General features: G+C 39.3%; 1 protein-coding gene across 2 annotated transcripts in view; it reads left to right on the top strand.

Moving 5' to 3' along the window:
* mfsd8l1 (major facilitator superfamily domain containing 8-like 1) overlaps window positions 1-24253 on the top strand; it is a 68364-nt gene that overhangs the window by 973 nt on the left and 43138 nt on the right. Inside the window, exons 1-6 of one of the 2 annotated variants that reach the window (XM_067995290.1) lie at window positions 4401-4474; window positions 10826-11011; window positions 11821-11883; window positions 15885-16004; window positions 20645-20724; window positions 22494-22827. In XM_067995290.1, coding sequence (XP_067851391.1) covers window positions 4408-4474; window positions 10826-11011; window positions 11821-11883; window positions 15885-16004; window positions 20645-20724; window positions 22494-22827 — 850 coding nt within the window. In that variant the 5' untranslated portion in view covers window positions 4401-4407. Of the gene's footprint in view, window positions 1-4400; window positions 4475-10825; window positions 11012-11820; window positions 11884-15884; window positions 16005-20644; window positions 20725-22493; window positions 22828-24253 lie in introns of those variants that run through there. The other variant, XM_067995289.1, reaches the window with a different exon arrangement.

Consider the following 24253-nt stretch of genomic DNA (forward strand, 5'->3'; position numbering starts at 1 on the left):
GTCAGAGATAAGAGACAAAGAAAAAGTTTTTAAAAAATGAATTACATTTTTTTAAAATGTCCAACAATAATTAAAATCTGAAGGAATGAGACTCCATTGTTGTAAAAGTTAATTTTCAGTGCCAGCGAGGTTGTTTAGCAGTAATTAAGACTTTAGCACACTGTTAAAATGGTACTTAGACTTAAAATGATGACTTTACTTTTTTTGAGTCATGTAGTCTGTGTCTGCAACATCTATACAGGAACTTCACACCATTAAAAACTTTGAACGGGGAGCTAGACAGTGAGATCCCATTTTCGCGCAGCTTTTGGAGGAGCATCGCATCTCGGACAGCATCTTCTGGATTTCCAGGTTTAATTGCGAATGTGCGGTCACTGGAAGTTGCTTTCCGATTTGCACATAAATAACGGTTGGCCCTGTTAGCCTCATCGTTACTTTTACAGCAAAATTCCGCCCACTGTATTGACAAACCTGTGAAAAGTGAAATGGAACTCCATATGGAAGTGTGTTATAGTTCATGGCCAGTTATAGTTTTGACATATAATGCCATCGCATGGGTTGAACAACCGGTATGTTGAGGACTAATTCAGGTTTTGCTTTAATCATTTAATAAACCTGTAAGATGAGGGGTGGTGAGGATTTTGGGGAAAGGTTTGGTTTGGGGCCCCTACATTTTAGTGGACAATTATACTAGTTAATCTGCTGTCAAGTCAGCTTTGTCACTTGTTTATTTGCCAACTTTTTTTTTAAAAAAAGGCAATTGGATAAGCTAAAAGAATAAATAGAAGTAAAAAGAAAAGAATGACAGCTGTTTCTGTAATTTAATTTGCAATTCTATGTGTTACATGCCCTGTAATCTTTAGTCTTATATTCTATTAAACTTTAGGGACTTCTATTCTCTTATTCAGCACCTGGGAAGTGCAACTGTCACTTGGACATTTTATGTGGAAATATTAGTTAACAGTAAATACATCAGTGCAACCAATTACACTTATGGCAAGAAATAAGAATAAAAAAAAAGATGTAACTGGGAGAGGTGTTTGCTCTTTAGAGTTGTCTTTGGGAAAGGTGTGCCATCAGAGAAAAGAGCATCTCTATCCAAAAAGTGAGCTGGACAACAGAATTAATTATAAGTATATTATGATCAGAAATGTGCTGTCAGAGTATGCACATCCATGATTGAGTCAGGTGGCATGCAGAGGGTGTGGGAGAGAAATGGACACGCATTTGTTGAAACCCCCCAGCAGAACTTTAAACACAATTGAGAGAGGACAGCTATTGTCAGGAGCAGTCACTGACATATGACATACATTGGAAGGCATCAGTTCGCTGAGTTCGGGCAATAATTAAGTGCGAACCTACTTTATTATCAGATGAGATGGATGCCAATGACAGAACAAAAATAAGTAAATCAAAGTAGCATGTTATCATTGTTTTGAGATGTGAAAAATTACAATTTTGATTTGCAAAAGTGAGTTTGAAATAGAGTAGAGTTAGGAAAAAGGAGACAGTTTGCACATATACTCCTGATTTCAAACCCACCTCAAATTGTAAACCTTTTAGGAAGTATATTACTGAATAAAAATAAAATAATTCATATGTATTTTAAAAATGTTAATGAACGTATTGAGATTTGTGCCTATTTTATTTTGTATTTATAAATAAGCGCACTGGATCCGCTCGGGGGGGCCCCTTGCAATTGCACAGGTTGCATGGTCCTAACATCGTCCCTGTTTAAGATAAACACTTGGTAGTGGTATATCCAGTTTTCTCTGAGGGAAGGTGGCCTTGTAGTGTAGGAGGGACAAAGTCACCAGAGACAAGGCAATCTTCCCTACCAGCAAACTAAACCTAAGTGAGATTAATTTCATGTTATCATTCCCACCCATTATTATAATTATATAGCAGTGTTACTTTAATATGATTTAAAGATTGCATTTGTGATAACCATTCTAATATAATATAGGATTTTAATCTGGTGTGGAAAATATATTTATATGTTTGGTAATGAGATGATGCAGAGAATGACTCCTAGAAAGATTTTTGATGTGCTTATTGTTATGTCATGAATGGCTCTAATTTTTTTATATATACTAGAAGATCTATTGTTGAGGCAGTGGATTTGTTTTATAACAACTGGGCTATTTATGCCATGTAGTTAACAAATCAGGGCCACTGATTTACAGTGACTGAATGTCAAATTCTATTTTTATAAAAGGTATTTGCAGATTTTTACTGGTGCTTTGAGATTGAATTTCACAACTCTGTCTCTTATTCTGTGGTAACGGCAAAGGGTGCCCTTTATAACATATATTCTCCTTTAGCTATGTGTTTAATTTTTATCCCTTACCATTTTAAAAGCTGAGAATACACATCAAGGTGATGGGCAAGATGCACCAATCAGGTGTCTGATATTTAGCAGTACTTGGGAGGGGAAATGGAGTTTGGCTTTGGTTCACTGGGGCATGATCATAGGGTTTGGCAGAACTGGGTTGGGGGTCCTGAACTTGACAATACTGCAGTGGGGCTGCTGGAGTTTGGCAGCACAACAAGTCTTTTGACCGGGCAACACAGTGGAGAGAAAACCTAAAGTTTGGCAGAACTGTGGAAGGTAGAGCTAAGTTGTGGCACATCTGAGGGTTGAATGAGGTTTGGCTCATTGGTGGTTTTTTGGTATCCCTCAATTGTGAGGGGAGGGGTACCGCATGGGCCTGAAAGCACTGCTTTGGGTGGAATCACACATGCCATAGCACTCATTTGTGACTTTCTATGGGATCTCTGTAAACACTGAATTTAGTGTACCATGATTATTTCCTGTCTCTTTGGGGTGGGATTTTCTATTTATTAGCGCCCAGAGTCACATGTAATTGGGGCATAAAGCAAATACCCTGCGTGAAGGATCGAGGAAACTCTGGCACAAATATGTTAGACACATAATTACACTACTCTTGAAATTCCTCGCTCTTTTACGCCAGTCTAGCAATCCCTGTGCCTGACTGCACCGTGGCTCGTTATAAGGCTCTGCTCCAAGCTAAAGAGCGTATGGTATGTTGGCCTTCATTGCAAGAGGATTTGAGTACAGGAGCAGGGATGTCTTACTGCAGTTATACAGGGCCTTGGTAAGACCGCATCTGGAGTATTGTGTGCAGTTTTGGTCTCCTCATCTGAGGAAGGATGTCCTTGCCATGGAGGGAGTGCAACGAAGGTTTACCAGGCTGATTCCTGGGATGGCAGGACTGACGTATGTGGAGAGATTGGGTCGACTAGGCCTATATTCACTCGAGTTTAGAAGAATGAGAGGTGATCTCATCGAAACAACATATAAAATTCTAACCGGACTAGACAGACTCGATGCAGGGAGGATGTTCCCGATGGCTGGGGAGTCCAGAACCAGGGGTCACAGTCTCAGGATACGTGGTATGCTATTTAGAACCGAGATGAGGAGAAATTTCTTCACTCAGAGGGTGGTGAACCTGTGGAATTCTCTACCAAAGAAAGCAGTGGAGGCCAAGTCATTGGATGTATTCGAGAAGGAGATAGATATATTTCTCAATGCTAAAGGGATCAAGGGATACTGGGAAAAAGCAGGAACAGGGTACTGAGTTAGACGATCAGCCATGATCATTTTGAATGGCGGAGCAGGCCCGAAGGGCCGAATGGCCTACTCTTGCTCCTATTTTCTATGTTTCTACGTGTGAATTTCCTGCAATTTCACTGGTTCAAAACGGGTGTAAAATTAAGCCCTGAATTTTAGGTGCAGCATGAAACAGCCATTTTCTCATGTCTTGTTGCATCTTTTAACTTATCCTCATTGTGATCTGTTCTGTATTTCTGTTTCTTTGAATGCATTTTTATGGCACCAGTACAAGTCACATTAAAAAAAATTGAAAAGTTTCCATGATGCATGTTCTTAAACACGCTATGCCTAATACATATGATCAATGGCTTGAAACTTTAATTTTCATACTTAAAGAAGGAATATATGGTGTGAGTTCAGCACTTTCCATGATAGTTTAGTTAAGCTGATTGCAATTTGATTATGCCAGTTTTTACATTCCTGCTATGTTAATGAGATTGGCAGGAAATTTGGGTGTAGACAGACATTGGCAAAATGGGCATAATTTTGGTTGCAACTTCCCAATTACGCCCTCACAGGAAATTGCAACCTATGACAATAGCAAGGGACGTTGTGCAGACATGAAGTGTGTGCAGATGTAGGATTTTGAATATATAGTGTTAATGGAAAAAATGTGAGAAGTCATATGGAGACAATGTAATGTTTTTGTTCTGTAATTTCATACACTTGTCTAATATATAGTTCCTAAGATATTTAACAAGTCTGGTAGAGGATTGGTTGGTAATTTCACTCCCTCTACTGCAAGTTTTTTTTATTTGAGCAGGTGACTCATGCTGGACTACAGTTCTGCAAGTGCTGGCAGCATTCCAGTACCCTGTCAAAGTGGCCATTCTTCATGTGAGTCCCAACAGTTGAGTGTTGGCAGGTTATTTGACTGCTGAACCTGATCCTGTCCTCTACTCCCATCCACACATATGCACTTTATAGCAGGATCACTGGATAGCAATCACGAGTAGAATCCTGCCTTCTTTTGTTTTTCTATAGATAAGTCAGTTGACGTTAAATAATTCAGCACAGATCAGGAATTACACTAGGGACCTCCCTTGTATCTATCACTGTACCACAGCATTAAGTGTATTCAGCAACTGAACCATTGATGGAATCCCTGAAAGGTACAATTCTGGTTCACTTTTTTTAAGGGAGGAACTGAGACTATGGAATAAGGTCTGTGAACCCACATCGATTATCAGAGTTTGGAATTCACTAAATCTAAGTGAAAGCCAACTCTGTCAGTAATACAGTATTAGGGCTGCTGAAGGTCGTCATCTGTTGTATGCCAAGTGGAGAACATGCTGCAATTAGGGGTTTAAGTATGATTTAAGAACTGATATGGCTTAGAAGCCCAGTTTCAAGCACCTGATCAACCATAAAATAGACGCTCCTTCAAGTTGAGAATGTATCTGGGAGTTTGTCTACGTGGAAGAGCAAGTCAAGTGCACATTCCAAGTGGTGTCATTTCACTATAATTTTATTTTTAAAAGTTTCTTGATTTGAGTGGAAGGAAAATGATATAGCTAAGGCTGAAGTAGAATGTGTGATAATACAGTGCACAAGTTTAAAAGGGCGGAAGGCAATCGTAGGATACAGCCAAACTAGTTGGGCACTAGTCAGAAGACTTCGATCTAAAAGTTTCTTCAGTTGCCCAGTCGTGTTGCAAAACTGCTATTCAAATTTAAATCGGACAACAATGTCTTGGGTACCATACACATGAACCATTCCACATTACAGCATTCTTGTATCTTCCTCTCTAGCTAGTCAGCACAATAAACTGCATTGAAAATGAGGACAAATCAGAGGATGTTGATTTTGTTTTGCGCCAACACAAAAGTCATGGTGTAAGTTGTGTCAGTGCCTAAGCTGACTCCAGAGTGAAGTGGAGTGACGTTCCCTGGAGAAGGGAGTCTCACTCTGCCTTATTCCGTCAGGTCAGCTACTGATTCTAGATCAGCGATATCTTTAATCTGCCTTAATTAACTCCTTTTCCCATTTTGTTCTTGAAAGGAAAATTCCAAGCTCTGAACAGCCACATAATTAAATAAACATTCTAATTCTGAGCAAAAATTATTTTATACAAAAAATAGGCAGGAAACTAATTTCAAAGCACCTAGTGAGAATCCATCACTTACTGGGGAAAATCATTGGCTGTATTTTTGTGCCACAAGGTCATTGCCCCACTGTTAAATCGTAAATTTCCATGTAATTTTAGCTATGTTACAGTAGAAAGTGTTACATTTCCAATGAGTTTTAATGGTTTCTGTTTGTTGGTTTCTCTCCCGTGTTCTTAATTGGAATTTTTTAAGTGTTTAATTTTAAAATGCATAATTGTTTTTCTGATCATGGTGGTGGCTGGTTGCCAGGATAAATCAATATGAAGAAGGGCTAGACAGACTGGATGCAGGGAGGATGTTTCCCCTGGCTGGGGGGTCCAGAACGAGGGGTCACTGTTTCATGATACGGGGTAGGACATTTAGGACTGAGATGAGGAGTAATTTCTTCACTCAGAGGGTGGTGAACCTGTGGAATTCTCTACCACAGAAGGCTGTGGCGGCCAAGTCACTGAATATGTTTAGGATGGAGCTAGATAGATTTCTAGACACAAAAGGCATCAAGGGGTATGGGGAGAGAGCAGGAATATGGAATTGAGATAGAGGATCAGCCATGATCATATTGTAAACAATCTTTGTTTACATTAATTGTTTACATTGTTCAATCAATGTAAACAATCAATGTAAACAGTCAAGATTGTTTACATTTGTCAACCCCAGTCCATCACTGGCATCTCCACATCATGATCATATTGAATGGCCTACTCCTGCTCCTATTTTCTATGTTTTCTTTGTTTCTAAGAAGTGCACACTGAGTATCACTATGCTGTGCTTTATGCAAATGTTGAAACATATCATCTAAAATTCTGAATGCACCTACTGCTAATGGTGTTACAAGCCAATGTTAACTGGTTACATCTTTTGAAGCACCTTGGGACAATTTTCTACGTTAGAAGTGGTATACTATACAAGCTGTTGTTACGTTAATCGTGGAAGAAGTACTTTCGCAGAACTGAGACTGGAACCAGTATAAAAGCATCATAGCAGTATAATGGACAATTCTAATTATTCTGAATTTTGGCACCTTTTAGCTGTGTCAACCCTCAAATTTTGTTTCAACTCCTTACTCTCAATAAATGTTTGCGCTGTACGTGGTACCCTTGAGCCTAAGCGGAAGATGGAAGAAGAGTGTTGTCTGCTGGAATGGTTTATGGTACCTAAGATTACTAGCTTAAACTTACATCACAATGCTATACCATGACTAGATAAGTGGGGGGGAAAAAAAACTTTTAGGTAAATAGTTACTCTATACCTGTATGGTGTTCTTGCAAGCCAAATCCAAGAATGTATAATTTGGGGACCTGAGAAGAGTTTGGAACATGAGCACTGAAGTTGGAAGAGAAATAATTAGTGATTCATAAAGTATTAACACTATATAATAGAAATGAGTAAAATATCTCTGTTTATAAACTTAATTGTTGGTTACTATGCCAAGGCTGTTAATTAACCATTTGGCCGAGATCTGGTAATATGGGAAAATACTTGGTTTGGCTAGTAAAACTGAAGGGTCATTCAGCAGATGAAATTCAGTCATGCTGTTGATTAATATTTTATGATATGGTGACTTGAGTTGAGCTATCTTTTTGCTGTTCTCTACAAATGTAGCCAATCCATCAACTCCTAAAAATAGGTGTTGAAGGTAAATGTAAAAACAGCTGTATCCACAAACACTTTTCAATGAAAAATATATTGTATTAATGAGGGGAAAAAAAACCCCGTTCTCTTCAACTGAGACATTACATTGCATGGAGTTGTGTTTGAGCCTTTACTTTCTCCGGAGGGGTGTTCATACACTATTCTCCCACTTTTCTTAAATGAAGGAACATTGTGATTTTTCTCAACTGAGATATTCAAATGCTGCAAGCTGGATTTTTGGAGCCATACTTGTAACTTCCACATATGGTATATTGTTGCCCCTGGGCCTCTCATTGCTTCCCACGTTAGCTGCTGGTGGTGATAGTAGAAAAATATTGATCACACAGATGGCTTATTAATTCCTTCAATTACATCAGTGCTCACTGTTTAAATGGCATTAAATGAAATCTATTAATGGTAATGTGCAATGTTATTGAGCTTCATAGAACTGGTATTGATGGTGACTGGCTCATTAAAAATCCATAATGAACCAACATTGTTTTTCAACAGCAATTGGGTGGCTGAAATTTGACTTGATTCATTTATATAATTGTCTTTGGTCCTGGTACTGATTACTGATTTAAAATGTTATAAACTGAATAATTTATTGGGGTTTTCTGCATTTCCAGCCAGGCAAAGGATACAAGGCTTTCTCAATCAGTTTTATATAACAAAATCTAATGTACATTGTATTCTCTAACTTGATTTAGAACTTGCTAAATTGCTGAATAATTGATACTGCGAGTGATAAAACCTAAAGTTTAATGTTTTCCCAACTTTGAAGGAATCCCTGAGTGTAACATTTTAACTGATTTGTTCTAGGAACTTCGTTGAAATCTTAAACCTCCATTTAAGTAACAAAATAAATGTATAGACAGCCAGGCGTGTTCTGATTTTCCCCCGACTGATATTTTTATATGAATATTTATTGAGCTTGTGCGCTAAGCATGAATTGCAACCAGTAATGAAAAGTTTTTTTTTCCCCAAAAGATCAGATTGATTCATGTTGTCATTTGGTGAGCAAGGACTAATGTCAGGGTCTGATTGGTCTACACTGCTATGGACCAACTAGCAATGTTGTAGGCTCACTGCAATATATCAGCTCTTTAGTGCTATAGATTTAAATTTTGCACTTTTTAAAAAAAATCAATGCACAAGTAATTTTATATCACAATCAATTTTCAGACATTACTGGTGCCTGTTTTTTTAAAAAAAATGCTAATTCATCTTCAAAGCACAGTTATACCTCATACAAAATGGAGAGAAACTAGTAAAGTACAATACAAGGCTAAACAAGCCTAATATTCAATGGTTACTGTGAAGCTTTGTATAGATGGCAAAACAGCAGGTTGCTCTATAAATATTGTCCAAAATGGACAGAAAAAGTTTAACTGAACTATTGAACCCTAGGAGGAAGAATGATTACCACGTGGCACTTTGAGCTTAAACTGTGGGCCTTTTTGGAGAGAGTACATGCCACATTTTTCCCAGAGTGACTGTTGAGCTTTCCATTTGTATATTTGAAATCCATCCTAATGAGCTTCCATAAACTACATCACTGATGTGTGATAGAAATGATACAACAAATGATGATTTTAACAAACACAATAGCCATAGTCATTTTAAAGCTTCTGAAGATGGAGAACTGCTTTTCCCAGGGTTTTGCCAATAATCATTAAATTCTGCATTGTTGATGTAACAAAGTAACACTTTTGTAACTGTTGTTGAGCAGTTTACTCTAGTTGGGGTAAATATTAACCACTAATCTCAAAATCGGTTAGTTAATTTTAAAATTATGATATTCTAGGAATTTAAAGGCCGGAGAGTCCGACTGATTTTTCACACCCCAGTGTTTGTATACCTCCCAGATACAAATTCTGGTTTGTGAATATTAGAGAAAGGTGATCAAATAACTAGCTTCAGTTGACTGCCACACACTTTTTGTAATCCGTTTTGTTTTAAAGTAGGATATTATCCAACAGGCACACAGGAAGCATTGAAACTTGGATGGAACTGTAATGAAGGTAGTGACTTGGAACTTGAAAATGTGTGGTATCCTATGACTGTTCTTATGTTGATACCAGTTCTTTATTTCTTTTTGGTGAAATACCACAAAAAAAGCTTTGTTATAAAATAAATTGTTACTTTAATCAGCATATTGAGATTGTCTTGGGCACTTGAGACTACTATGAATGACCTGTTACACAAATTAATTCTTAAAGCCCTTTTGTGTAGTTATCATTTGCAAACTGTTTTGGTAGTGAACTCACTGCATTACATTGTATATGAAAATTAAATATTTTACAAGTTCATTTAAATTTATAAACAGTACATATTAATAGAAAATAACCATTGTTTTAATTAATGAGCTAAAATGTAATGAAATTGTCCCTTTAATGAACAAAATTTATGATAGATTAATGCTAAGAGGATGTTGCTTTCTCTTGTTGAAGTATATTAGTATAAATAGTATGGCAAATGGTATGACAAAAAGATTGTGTAGTTGCAGACTATGTAATCTATAATGTGTTGACTTTATTTAACGCTGAAGTTTTCATCACAAATGTACAGAACTAAATGCCCCCAAAGTTTGGTAGCTGTACTCAAAACCAGAACACACAAAGGTAGCCAGTTATTAATACAAGCACAACTTAGTACAAGCATATTCCTGTACTTATGGATAAAGTAAAATACGTTGCTAACCTGGGATGGTTACGTAATTGCCTTCTGTTTTCCTTCTGGATCAAACTACCTTTTGAAACTTTTAGTACTTTTGATATACAGGATGCTAATTCATCCTTCATAATATTTTCTGAATCTTGATGCCTTATATTTTATAATAATTACATTTCTTTTGTGACATTGGTCATGGTAATTTAGAGGATATGCTATTTTATAATAATGGAATAATTTATACCATGAAATGCACAATGCTGTGAGTGTGATGAATAAAACATGCTAGATGCTACCTTCCTTCCTCTGTATGCCTCATATATTTTTTGTCTCTGGGGTTTTTTCTTTTGCATGCGAGTAAGAGCTCTCCTGCTCTCGCTCACTCACTTTCTCACACAAAGTCCCAAAGGAATTGGCTGAAGAGCCAGAAAGTCTGTATCCCTTGACTGACTTTAGAAATTACACTTTTTTTAAATTAAAAAAAAACACAGGTTCTAAATTGCAATATGAAGGACAATTTTTAACTTTGACCTCAACCAATGTTTACTTAAAAGCAATTGGACTGCGTTGGCCTCAGAGGGACACAGCTTCACCCTAGCAGCAGAGTAATATACTGCATAACATATTGCTTGTCCAAATGATAAGACATGAGCAACACCACTAGAGGTGCATTGGTATTCCTAAATTTAAATTACTGTTGTTACACATGGATTACATTTTTACAAGGCATAATTTAAGGTGTGATCTAAAACTTTTTTTTTCACTGTTGCTTCAGCTGTAATTCTTCCAACAATCTGGGCATACCTTCAGACTCTTCATGCTGAACCTTATTTTCTGGGCTTGGGACTATCTGCATTCAGTTTTAGTGGGCTGATTGCAGGCCCCATCTTCGGACATGTGTCGGACAGAACACGGAGGACAAAGTCAATCATATTAATTGCTAATTTATTTGAGATTGCAGGTAAGGCAACTCTACTAACCCCATTTGTCCACTGATGGTTATATAGTAATAATTATAGTAGTGGCTCTTCAGGAGAGGAGAAAAATTGTGGGGGAGAGGGGAAGACAAAAATTGTATTAAAGCAATGCATGTTTGTGCATTATTTCACCAGGCATTTTAACGGTGTTGCTTCTTTTCCCATCTGTATCCAATTTGTGTAATGCTAACTTGTAGAACAGATATTTCATGATTAATATTGAATCAGTTGAAACATTGAAAAAGTAAATAATGGAAAGTATGGGAATGAGGGGAGATGAGATCAAGTATCTCGAATCCAGATGGTAAGTCAGCCGGCGACACGTTAATGAGGTCCGGCGGTTAAAATCACAGTGGCTTCATTCTGCCCCCGGCAGGAGGGAATCTACCTGAAACCGGCAGGTGGGAATCTACCTGAAACCAGCAGGTTCCTGCCGGAAGCCCGCTTTGCTATTAAATCCACTTTGTAGTCTTATTTTAAAAACAAATTGCAAAATATAAACCTCTTGTCAGTTAATATCTGAAAGAGAATGACTTGTTAACATTTTGGGTGACCCCCTCCATCAGAATAGACATAGTATGGGACTGTCCTCCTAACGATGCCAATACTGACAAAGGATCCCACTCAAAACATTTACCTGTCCATTTCTCTTTCTAATGCTGACTTATCTGATGTATACCTCCTGGCATTTTTCTTATTTTTTATGCAGACTATTTTGATGACTTATTATAAAGCAAAAAAAAATTATGAGAATTTCAATTTTTTGGATTAAAAAAATTAACTTCATTTTTAGGCAACTTTATGTACTTCATGGGATATTCAAAATGGTTACTACTTGGTAGTCGGCTTGTAGCAGGTAAGATCAAATTACCAACAGTTGTATTATCGTTGAGAAACTTTTTATATCTATCTATCAATGAATGTTGGGTGCAATTTGTGATTCTGTTTTATTTGAAATAAGTTGCTGTGAAGTGTCTTAATCTCTTTCCCCCATTTTACAAAAAAAAGCAGTGAAGCATATTATTGTAACATCATTGATTTGGCAGGGAAAGGGTAATATGGTGTCACACTTAAATAAGTAGGAGGCAAATGCACAGATCACAGGCCCCACTTAAGTATTAAATAACTAATTTGGGAGTGTGCAAAATGTTGACCTCTTTGTAACTGCCATATCTGGATGTGATGAGCTTAGTAAAATGTTTTGTAATAAGCTATGCTTAACTGCAGATAGTTCCTCCATTCATACTGTACTATTTGGTGTAATTTATATTGCAAAACTGCTTCATGAAGCAATTCTGCATAATTAAGGTACTTTATAGGCTAGCAGTCAAAAGACTGCATCGCAGTAATGTCTGTATTGTAGTTGGGAACAGCCTCTGGAGCATCTCTTGGATGTCTCTTTTTTTGGAGGCAATACTGCCTGCCCCCTTACTTACCATGCTGTTGCTGAAGTTGGGGCTCTTGTTAACAGCACTAAAAGATAAAAGCACATTTGTCCCTAAAATTGTGCTGCATTCAAGGCACTAAACCATACTGAAAGTATAAAACCTGAATTATTTGAGCTATGTTCTTGGGATTTGTAAAGGAAGACGAGGATTTTGGAATTAACATGCTGGGGGATGGGAACCGCTGGGGGATGGGAGCCACCGGGGCAGCAAGGACAGGCGATGGGTGAGTCGGACCTAGTATTGGATACTATGTAGGTGGCAGAAGTGTGTTGAATTGGAGTTCATATAGTATGGATCCCAGAAGGTTGGCTAGGAACACATTGGAACAATTGAACCTGGAGATAACAAAAGTGTTGACGAGAGTTTCAACAGCATGGAGTTGATCTTGAGACATAGATGACTAATATTCCGGAAGTGGATGGTGTTCTTGGGGATGATTAGGATATTGGGTTTGAACCTCAGCTCAGAGTCGAACAAAGTTTGAACACAGTTGGGTTCAGCCTGAGCAAGAAATCAGGGAAGGAATAGAGTCTTGGGAATGGAGTTCCTCAGGAATGGTGAACTTAAATAGTATATAGTGCCAAATAGGTCTTAGAATTATATCAGTGATTTGGAAGTGTGGATAGAGACAAAACTTTCCAATAATAAAGGTGGGGGAACGTGGAGGTTGCAAACAATCGAGTAGGCTAATCGGGTGCCGAGGGATCTATATAGATTGGGCTGAGAAATGGCAAATGAAATTTGGTCAACAAGTGTAAAGTGATCAGACTATGGAAGAAAAATAAACATTGAAACTATAAACCACATGGTGTTAATTTACAGGATCCTGCACAAGGGGAGAAAAAAGACGTATTGACAGACAGAATATTGGATACAGTACAAAAAAGAATTTGGGTTATTGGTGCTTACATTGTTGAAACTATCTGCACCATGTGGCAACGGTTAGAAAATCAAATTGGATCTTCGGCTGTATAGTGCAAGGAACAAGACACTAAGCACATACTATACAGGATGTTTGGTTCATCCCCATCTGAAGTACTGTGTGCAGCGCTGATCACCATATTAGAGGAGGGACTTCATGACACTGGAATAGGTGCAGCAAAGGGCTACCCACCTAATGTCAGGCACCAGATACCTGAGCTACAAGAATAGACTTCAGAAGCTGAGTTTGTCTGTACTAGAGAAGAATAAGATGGGCTCTTATTGAGGAGTTCAAGATCCTTAAGGGTATCAAGTTAAAGCTAGAGAAACTGTTAATCATGGTTCCAAGAACAAGAATGGGAGGCAATGGGATGTGCTCAAGAGGGAAAGTAATGGACAGATCACATCTAACTATTTCTCAAAATAATTTTTCGAAGAGGTGACAAGGGGGATCGATGAGGGTAGCATAATTGATGCAGTTAGTCTACATGGATTTTAGCAAGGCTTTTGACTAGGTCCCACATGGCAGATTGGTCAAAAAAAGTAAAGTCCCATGGGATCCAAGGGAATGTGGCAAATTGGATCCAAAATTGGCTCAGTGGCAGGAAACAAAGGGTAATGGTCGACGGTGTTTTTGCGACTGGAAGGCTTTTTCCAGTGGGGTGCCGCAGGGCTCGGTACTAGGTCCTTTGCTTTTTGTGGTATACATTAATGATTTGGACTTAAACGTAGGGGACGTGATTAAGAAATTTGCCGATGTCACAAAGTTAGGCTGATAGTGCCAAAGATAGTGGTTGATAGTGAGGAGGAAAGCTGTAGACTGCAGGAAGATATCAATGGACTGGTCAGATGAGCAGAAAAGTGGCAAATAGAGTTCAATCCGGAGAAGTGTGAGGTAATGCATTTGGGGAGAGCAAATAAGGCAAGGGAATACACAATAAATGGGAGGATACTGAGCGGTGTAGAGGAACAAAGGGACCTTGGAGTGCATTTCCACAGATCCCTGAAGGTAGAAGGACAGGTAGATAAGGTGGTTAAGAAGGCATATGGAATGTTTTCCTTTATTAGCCGAGGTATAGAATATAAAAGCAAGGATGTTATACTGGAACTGTATAAAACACTAGTTAGGCCACAGCTTGTGTACTGCACACAGCTCTGGTCACCACATTACAGGGAGGATGTAATTTCACTAGAGAGGGGGCAGAGGAGATTTGAGGATGTTGCCAGGACTGGAGAATTTTAGCTATGATAAGATTGAATAGGTTGTTTTCCTTGGAACAGAGGAGGCTGAGGAGTGATTTGATTTGAGGTGTACAAAATTGAGATACCTAGATAGAGTGGATAGGAAGGACCTATTTCCCTTAGCGGAGGGGTCAATAACCAGGGGGCATAGATTTATAGTGATTGGTAGAAAGATTAGAGCGGAAATTAGGAAAATATTTTTCACTCAGAAGGTGGTGGGGTGGGGGGGCAGGTCTGGAACGCACTGCCTGAGAGAGTGGTAGAGGCAGAAATCCTCAACTTTTTTTTTAAAAACCTGAGTGCACCTGAAGAGCAGTGACCTGCAGGGCTATGGACCAAATGCGGGAAAGTTGGATTAGGCTGGGTGACTCGTTTCTCAGCTGGTGCGGATACAATGGGCCGAATGACCTCCTTCTGTGCCGTAAATTTTCTATGATTCTATGTGATGAACACTTGAAATGGACTGCACCATGAGGCAATTGAAGCTGATTATCTCTAATTTTATGAGGGAGTTAGATGGGTAATTTGCAAGAAATTCAATTGAGGGATATAGGTAGTGAACTTTGTATTTTGCTCTTGAACTTAGGTAAGCCAGATGGATTGGAAGGTCTTTACTGGCCTTGCACATGTCCATATTACTAATATTATAGCACAGAAACAAACCATTTGGCCCATCAAGTCTGTGTGGTGTTTTTCTTCAAAGGAACAGCCAAGTTTATTCCCACAATCCTGCTTGCTTTCCATGCCCCTTAGCATTCCTCTTCAATTAACTATCTAATTCTCTTTTAAACAGTCCAAAGTTCTGCTTCAACAATAATTTGTGGAAGAGAATTTGAAATTCTAACCATCCTTTATGTAAATATAAAGATGTTTTTTCCAGCCTCCCGTTTAATTATTTTTCTGATTATCTTTAAATAGTGCTCTCATTACTAACTTACCAACTAATGGAAGAAACTACCTCCTTGCCATTTACCTTATCCTCTATGAAGACCTCTATCAGGTCACCCCTTAACTTTTAGTTTCAGTAAAAAAAGAAAAAGCCCTAATTTTTCAAGTCAACAGAAAAGTAATCTTCACTGGTGAAGTGTTGTTAATGTAGAACTACTGTGCAAATTGCAGCCTCCCACAAATAGTTTCTTGTTCTCTATACAGCAAGACTCATTCAGTATTGAAGATTGATTGCAATAAATGATGCTGTAAATAGCTTGCTCCTCCCCAGAAAAGAAATATACTTATTACTTTGCAGGTATAGGTACTGGTGCTGGTGCATGCATTTTCGGATACCTCACTCGTTCTACCACAACAGAGGAACGGGCCACAGTATTTGCTGTTGTTATGGCTGCACGACAAGTTGGACTGCTGATTGGTAAGTAAATATTGATGCATAATAAGTGCACAATGCAAATATATGTAATAGATAAATATGGAATGTCTATTTCAAAGGAGAAGTTGATCGCCCTTAAACCAAGAACCACAAAGTTACAAGTGACTTGTTGCAGTGGTCCTGCTGGTACTCTTCATACTTATCCAGGTCTTGGATGGGGACCCTTCTTCACTGGAATTTATTTGGGTTGAAGTACTGATAAGCATTCTAGGTATGCCATTTTAGTGATGGTTGCTTATGCTCCATAGTCAAAATAGCAAAAAATATATTTTCAAAAAAAAGTTTCTGAACTCAGCCACCCAGTCTACTGTACATATCATGCTTCAGCGCTATTCTTGATCAAACTTTCAATTGGTACCCCAGAAGCTGTCATTATTTGAATTACCTGCCTACCAAGAGGGATTTAAATTAATACACCTGATGCACTTTTGTTTAAGAAAAACTATACATGCTGTTTTTAAATACATTGGGTGGGCTCAGGCTCAGGATTCCAAAAGTACTTCACCTGTAGATGGTGTGATAATGTGCAACACATTGGGTACGGTGGGGCAGCATCTAAGATCACATGACTGTCAATCAATTGATGTTGAGCCATTTACTTGATATCTTAGTGCAGTACCTTACAATCACTACCAGGTGTCAACTATACCTGGAGCATGACAAAAATCTTCGTAAAGAATAAGTAATTCGTACTAACTAAAGGGCCAGATATTCTTCCTAACATTAAAACAAATCAAAGAAGTCCACATTACTGTCAAAATGATGGCAGTAATCTTCACACTCCCTCCCTGAATGGCACACGTGACTCCGCTGGATTAATCTCTGCCGCTCGAGCAGAAGCTTAACCTGACTGACTCCAGGAATGGCACCATCCAGACCAGTGTGAAATAGGAGTGCAGAAAAGTTTGGAATTGATCCCGAAATGGACTTATCAGAGCCGTGAGGATGTCTATGGACAGGAGCTGCTCATCACTGGCTGGCAATGGAGCAAGGTAATCTACGTATAGCTGATGCAAGAAATTTGCAGGATGACCCACTGTAGCTGTTGAGTGAACTGTTTGGTGCTGCATGGATCTTTTGAAGCTGGGGACTTCAGCCTAACTGACTGGTTTGGAAAACTTCCTCCCCCACCCCAACCTAATGAGCATTATTATAGTGTTTCTTTTACCCCCTCCCTTACTGATATGGAAAATAATGGACCAATTCTTTCTCTTTTCCCTCTTTTTTTTTGATCCCCCCCCCCCCCCCCCCCCCCCACCTTTTCCAGGCTAGTCACCTACTCGCCAATAACCTCCTCACCGATGCTCAGTCTTGGTTCTGTTGGAACCATTCAGCTCTAGATCTTCTTAGGAGAGGTGAGAGCAGCTGTCCTCAACATCAAGGCAGTATTTGACTGAGTATGGTACCAAGGAGCCCTAACAAAACTGAGGTCAATGAGGATCTAAAGGAAAAACCTCCAGTAGCTGGAGTCATACCTGACACGTAGGAAGATGGTTATGGTTGTCAGAGGCTACTTGTTGCAGCTCCAGGATATCACTGCAGCAACTCGCTAAGGCTTCTTCGACAGCACCTCCCAAACCTGCGACCTCTACCACCTAGAAGGACAAGGGCAGCAGGCACATGGGAACAACGCCACCTGCACGTTCCCTTTCAAGTCACACACCATCCTGACTTGGAAATATATCGCCGTTCCTTCATTGTCACTGGGTCAAAATCCTGGAACTCCCTACCTAACAGCACTGTGGGAGAACCTTCATCACACGGACTGCAGCGGTTCAAGAAGGCGGCTCACCACCACTTTCTCAAGGGCAATTAGGGATGGGCAATAAATGCTGGCTTTGCCAGCAACGGCCACATCCCCTGAACAAATTTTTTTTTTTTTTTTTTAAAGTTCACCGGGGAAGCACCATTGACTCAATCATCTTGTGCCGCTTCATTGATTACCTTCCTTCCGTCAGGAGTGGGACTGTTCACTGATTATTCCACAGTATTTAGCTCAATTCACAACTCCTCTGATAATAAAGTGGCCCATGCAAACAGCAGGAATTGGATAACATGCGGGCTTGGGCTGACAGCCGGGAGGTAATATTTGTGCCACAAGTGCCGGGTAATGATCACCTCGAATAAGAGAAAGTCCAGCCTTTTCCCCTTGATAGCCAACGGCACCACCATTGTCGAGTCCCTCTCCATCAACATTTTGAGGATCTCCATTGACCAGAGACTTAACTGGACAGCCATATCAACGCCTTGGCTACAAGTGCAGGGCAGATGTTGGGCACCCTGTGAAAAGTGGCTCACCTCCTGATCCCTCAAAGCCTAGCCACCATCTACAAGGCTCAAATCAGGAATGTGATGGTATATGCACCATTCGTCTGCATGGTTGTAGCTGCAACAACACTAAAGAAGCCAGACACCATCCAGGGCAGAGCAGTTCATTTGATTGGTTCCCCACATGACCAGGCTCAATATCCAGCCCCTCTATCATTTGCATATGGTGGCTGCAGTATGTATAATCTACAAAATGCATTGTAGCAACTTGCCATGGTTCCTTCCACAGCACCACCCTCACTTGTAACCTCTGCCATCGACCAGGACGAGCAGCAATGATGTGGGAACACCACCACTTCCAAGTTGCTCACTATCCTTCAGTATTGCTATTAACACCCTGGAATTCCCTACCTAACACATGGTGCTTCACAATCACTACAAGGACTACAGTTTTTGACCCCGAGCTGAGCTTGTGACCCCATATCCTCTCCATCACCAAGACCGCCTACTTCCACCTCCATAACATTGCCTGGCTCCGCCCAGCCTCATCTTATCTGCTGCTGAATCCTCAGCCATGACTTTTGATACCTGTAGACTCGACTCTTCCAATGCTCCCCTGGCCAGCAAACCACCTTGCAACCTTTTAAACTTGAGTTCATCCAAAACTCTGCTACCTGTATCCTAACTCGCACCAAGTCTTGTTCTCCCAATATGCTTGCTAATCTACATTGACTCCCAGTCCGGCAACACGCGATTTAAAAAAAAATTCTCATCTTTGTTTTCAAATCCCTCCATGGCCTTGCCCCTTCCTATCTCTGTAACTTCCTACAACCCTCCGAGATCTCTGCGCTCCTCCAACTCTGGCCTCTTGCGCATCCCTGATTTTCATTGCTCCACCATTGGCCGTGCCTTCAGCTGCCTAGGCCCTAAGCTCTAGAATTCTCTCCCTAAACCTCTCTGCTCCTCTCTCTCAACTTTGACTAAGCTTTTGGTCACCTGACCTAATATCTTTTTACGTGGCCGTGTCAAATTTTGTTTGATAATGCTCCTGTGAAATGCCTTGTGATGTTTTACTATGTTAAAGGTGCTATATAAATGCAAGTTGTTGCAGTGACCCAAGGAAAAGGCATACTGCCCTCTTAGGGCAACTAGGGATGGGCAATAAATGTGGCCTTGTCCGCATCGCCCACCATCCTGAGGAATTGTAAAAAGAAAATTAGACCAAACCCCCCACTTCACAGCTCTAGAAAATAATGAATCCTCCCCCCGCCCTACCTCACCACCACTGAGCATGTTTCAAATGATGGGTAAAACACCATCCAACTGAGCAGCTTTATGAATTGCCCTCTCTCCACTTAGTATGACATTCCAAACTCAGGTCAGCATTTCCCCACCTTCCAAATTCCCTTCACCTATATAGTGAGTAGCATTATTTTCATTATGATTAAACCATCGCAACTTACTTTTTCTGGCAACTTCCTGGCTACCCCCTTTCCTCTCGTGTGCATTCACTCTCGTGCTTGTCTTGCGCTCGCTCTCGTTCTGTCTGTGTCTTGCTTTCATTTTTATTTTAATCTTTTGCCCCCCATCACTAGCTGATGTGACTAGTAGTATTGCAATCAGAGAGGCCATATTGTCTGGGAAATGGAAAGATTCACAATCATGGGTGATCTTTCTGAGGCTGTGGTTAAGGCATATTTTTGTTGTTCTCCTGATTGCCATGCCTGAGCTATCTTTTTTGATCATAGAAAAAAAGCACAGAAGGAGGCCATTCAATCTTTCATGTCTGTGGAAGACTTGGGAGTGCTTGATGCAAATACTGGGTAATAAAAAAAAATGGGAAAAGTGCGACAATTCTAAAATTACAACTGTCACCCTGAGAACCAGGTCAAACATCTTACATTAAATATACAAATATGTCACAGGTGTTAATATTTGTCAAGCTAAAAATGCTTGCTGCTTCAAAGAATAGCAGGCAACCAAAGCCACTCAGCAAAAACACAAAAACTAAATAAACCTCTTCAAATTTGTTTTTAATTCCTTAGTGGCAGGTAGGAAATTCAAACTTGAGTGGAATAATTTGTGTATCTTTTGAAATGATTTCTCTTTTCCTTGTTTGACTTTGTTTAAACAATGGATAATTACATTGAGGATTTAATAATTCTATAAGGAAATTGAACTAACATTATTTGATATTAACTTGCTTCAGCATGAGCTTTATGTATGTTAATTTATATCTTGGGCTCAATAACTTCTACCTCAGTGAATTCATTCTTAAGTCTTCAAATAACAGCTATTCTACCAAGTTGTTCAAAATTGATCCAAATTGCTAGTTTTTATGCATTTTCTTTTAGGACCAGGATTTAATCTATTCCTGAGACTTTGTAACTTCAACCTGGGACCATTTGAAGTGAATAAATACACGTCACCTGGGGTAAGAATTACTCTGTTTATTTTTTTAAACTTTTACTTTGTGAATTTATGTACAATTAAGAATAATGATAACCAAGGGTATATTCATAATATCTTAGGCTACAGAGATTATGATAGTAACTACCCAAATACCTGTTTATATAATCAGGATTTTCATAGCATTTTCTCCATTACCATTAATAATAAAAATGAAATGCAAAACTGGAGCCCATTTCAGATATCTTGGGAATCAGTCACATTAGATAAATCACAATCCGAATGCAGGCAAGCACCTGAGTAAAGGTGCACTAATAAAGTATTGATATAGCCTACTTTCAAAAGATTCATTTAAGGCTCATTATTTGGTTATTAAAGGTACTGAGGCAACAAGATGGATGGTGTTTCATGTGAGGTTATCTAATACCATAAGCATTTTAAACCCAAACATACATTGTACTAAGGAATCCAAAAATATTTCATTTGAGTGAGACTTGTTTTTTTAAAAGAATAAACTTCTATTGCATTTATATAACACTCTGCATGTAGGAAGACATCTGAATGCTTTACAATTTGGAGGTGGATGATTTTTTTTTTTAAAAAGAGGGTAGGTTCTTAGTTGCTGAATGAGCAGCTGCCAATGGTGGAGAAGATAGTGCAAGAGGCAAGGAGAAATCTAGTGCAAGAGAAGCATAGAGTGTGTATGAGGACATAAGGCAGAAGGGGATCATTAAAGTAGGGTACGGTGAGAGCATGGAGAATTTTGAAATCAACGAGCTGAGGCATGGGAAACCAGTGGAGCTTGGAAAGGACAGGGTTGATGAAAGTATAAAGGTGAGGACATTGTGGTATTTTGGATGAATTGGTTTAATGAAGGGTTTTGGCAACAGAAGGAAAGAGATGGAGGCAAAGATGGACACGCTTGTGCTGGTGGCAGAAAGTCATTTTGGTATGGAGTAGATGTGAGGAAGTAAGCTGAGCTTAGGGTCGAGTTGATCAGCAAGGTTATGCATTTCTGACTCCACAAGGTAGTAGCTGGGGAAGTTGAGCTTGAGGTCAGAGTGAGAGCTGAAAGGGATGATCTTAGTATTGCCAGCATTCAGCTGGAGGAAGTTTTGGATTATCAAGTTTTAGATATTCAACTGACCATAACCTTTGGGCAGTGGAAGAAGCAGCGAAGTAGAACTGGGGTCATCAACATACTCATGTAAACTGACCCCATGTTTCTGAATACTGTAGCCAAAGGGTAGGATGTAGATGATTTAAGTGTGGCCAAGGAAGGACCCCTGAGGCACACTGGAGGTGAGCAAGCAAGGAGAAGCAATTGGCATAAATGTAGTGATACTCTGGCTACTAATGGATAAGTGGAACCAAGCGAGTACAGTTCCACTGGATTGGACAACATAGCGTAGGCGTGATCGACCATGTCAAGGGCTGCAGAGAGGACGAGGAGGGCTAATGTATCATGATCAGTCATAGAGGATGTACTTTGTGACTTTGGTTAGAACATGAATTACAGTTGTAAAGAAAACAAAATTGCAATAATGTATAAACATGTAGTAATTAACGGTGATTTCTGGAGGTCAGAATATGTTGAGCTGATTTTTGTTTTTTTTTTTCCCAGCAAACTAAGCTTACTATACTAGAATGGCTAGTTAGTTGTGATGAGTTGCAAGAGAGTATTTGCATAGGTATATTTACATGCTAACTGCCTCAAAGTTTCAGAATATTCTGAGTTAACTATGCACAGAAGTCTCTTGCACACACTAATTTTTTCTGTTCATTTTGTTACAGCTGTTCATGTGTTTTATGTGGATCATTCTTCAAGTGATTATTATTTTTATGTATTATGACCTTCCATTGGTTTCCAAGCACCATTCTCAAAAAACACTAATTTCTGTTGAGGAGGAAGAACCTTTGGTTTATGACGATGATGTGAATTATGCTGCTGCAGAGAACAATCGGTATGGTAGCATTAATGAAAATGAAAAATTACCTGTTCCACCAACTAGTGAAATGGATGGTGAAAATAGCACAGTAGATGAGTATCGGTATATTCCTAATGGGCACATTGACGAAGATCACAAAACGAATGATAATTCATTCCACAATTTTAGTGCCGCTAAAGGTGGGTATTTGCAAATTGTTAGCTGTAAACCATTTCTAATCTTCTGCCCCACCTAACTTATTTTGTGGCATTGTTTATCCTTTTGTACATGAACACCAACTTGTCATAATATCTTACCAACTTATATGTCCTTTGCTTATTGAATACAGTTTATTTCAAAAGTGGGTGTGCTGAGGATAATCCACATGTCTTGCTCTTGTGTTGTCAACTAAGTTTTTAAAAAGTATGCATCAGATTTTAATCAAATTTTCAAATTAAATGTTCGATCCCTTATTAGACATTGAGTTCCAGCTGAAAAGTACATGATTTAATAATTGTTACATGTAAAATATTAAATCCATTTCTGTTTATAATTGTCTTTTCACCCTTTTTCTCCCTCCCCCTTCCCCTTTTTTGTCCCTAAAAGGTACTGATTCATGCGTGTTCTGCAATATCAAAATGATCTGGTTCCACAGTGCTCTAGTGCCTCACACATTCTCATGCAATCCTATATAGTGAACATCATTTTTAATTCAAAGGAGCAGTGAATTGGAGCTTCATTCTGTCATAGAATCATAGAAAGTTACGACACAGAAGGTGGCCATTCAGCCCATGTCCGTGCTGGCTGAAAAAGAGCTATCCAGCTTAATCCCACTTTCCAGCACTTGGTCTGTAGCCCTCTAGGTTATGGCACATCAAGTGCACATCCAAGTACTTTTTAAACGAGTTGAGGGTTTCTGCCTCTACCACCCTTTCGGGCAGTGAGTTCCAGACCCCCACCACCCTCTGGGTGAAAAAAAAATTCTAATCATCTTCCCTCTTATCCTTCTAACAATTACTTTAAATCTGTGCTCCCTGGTCACTGACCCCTCTGCTGAGGGAAATAGGTCCACCCTTTCCAATCTCCCCTCAGCCTCCTTTTGTTCCCAAAAAAACAACCCCAGCCTATCCAATCTTATAGCTAAAATTCTCCAGCCCTGGCAACATCCTCGTAAATCTCCTCTGTCCTGGACAGATGTGCACACTGACTCTCACCCACAGGCATTTTGGATAGCAATTAGTAGGATTTTTTTCCCTAACTCTTGAGGCTTAGTAGTGACTCCTACTGCTGCAGTAGAGATCCACACTCAACACAGATTTGGGGCTTGAATCTGGTACCATAATGACTTGTACAGCTCAGTACTATACCAGGCATTGCATTTAGCAATTAAAGCACAAGGGACTCCCTTGTCATTTTCTGAAACATGTATGGTAAAATTCCTTTTTCAACAGAAAACTGGAAAATGACCACAGATGGCATGTTTCAAAGCTGTGCAGTTCTGCAAATATTGTTTGGTCTTCAATTGTAGAGGAGTTGAGGAGAAGTATTTCACTCCTTGGTGCTAATACAAAAACTCAATTATAAATAATGTATGAATACAAACATTTCACCAGGGGAAATTGGAGA

The sequence above is a fragment of the Heptranchias perlo genome, chromosome 13 (assembly GCF_035084215.1).
Source record: "Heptranchias perlo isolate sHepPer1 chromosome 13, sHepPer1.hap1, whole genome shotgun sequence".
Taxonomy (NCBI): Eukaryota; Metazoa; Chordata; class Chondrichthyes; order Hexanchiformes; family Hexanchidae; genus Heptranchias; species Heptranchias perlo.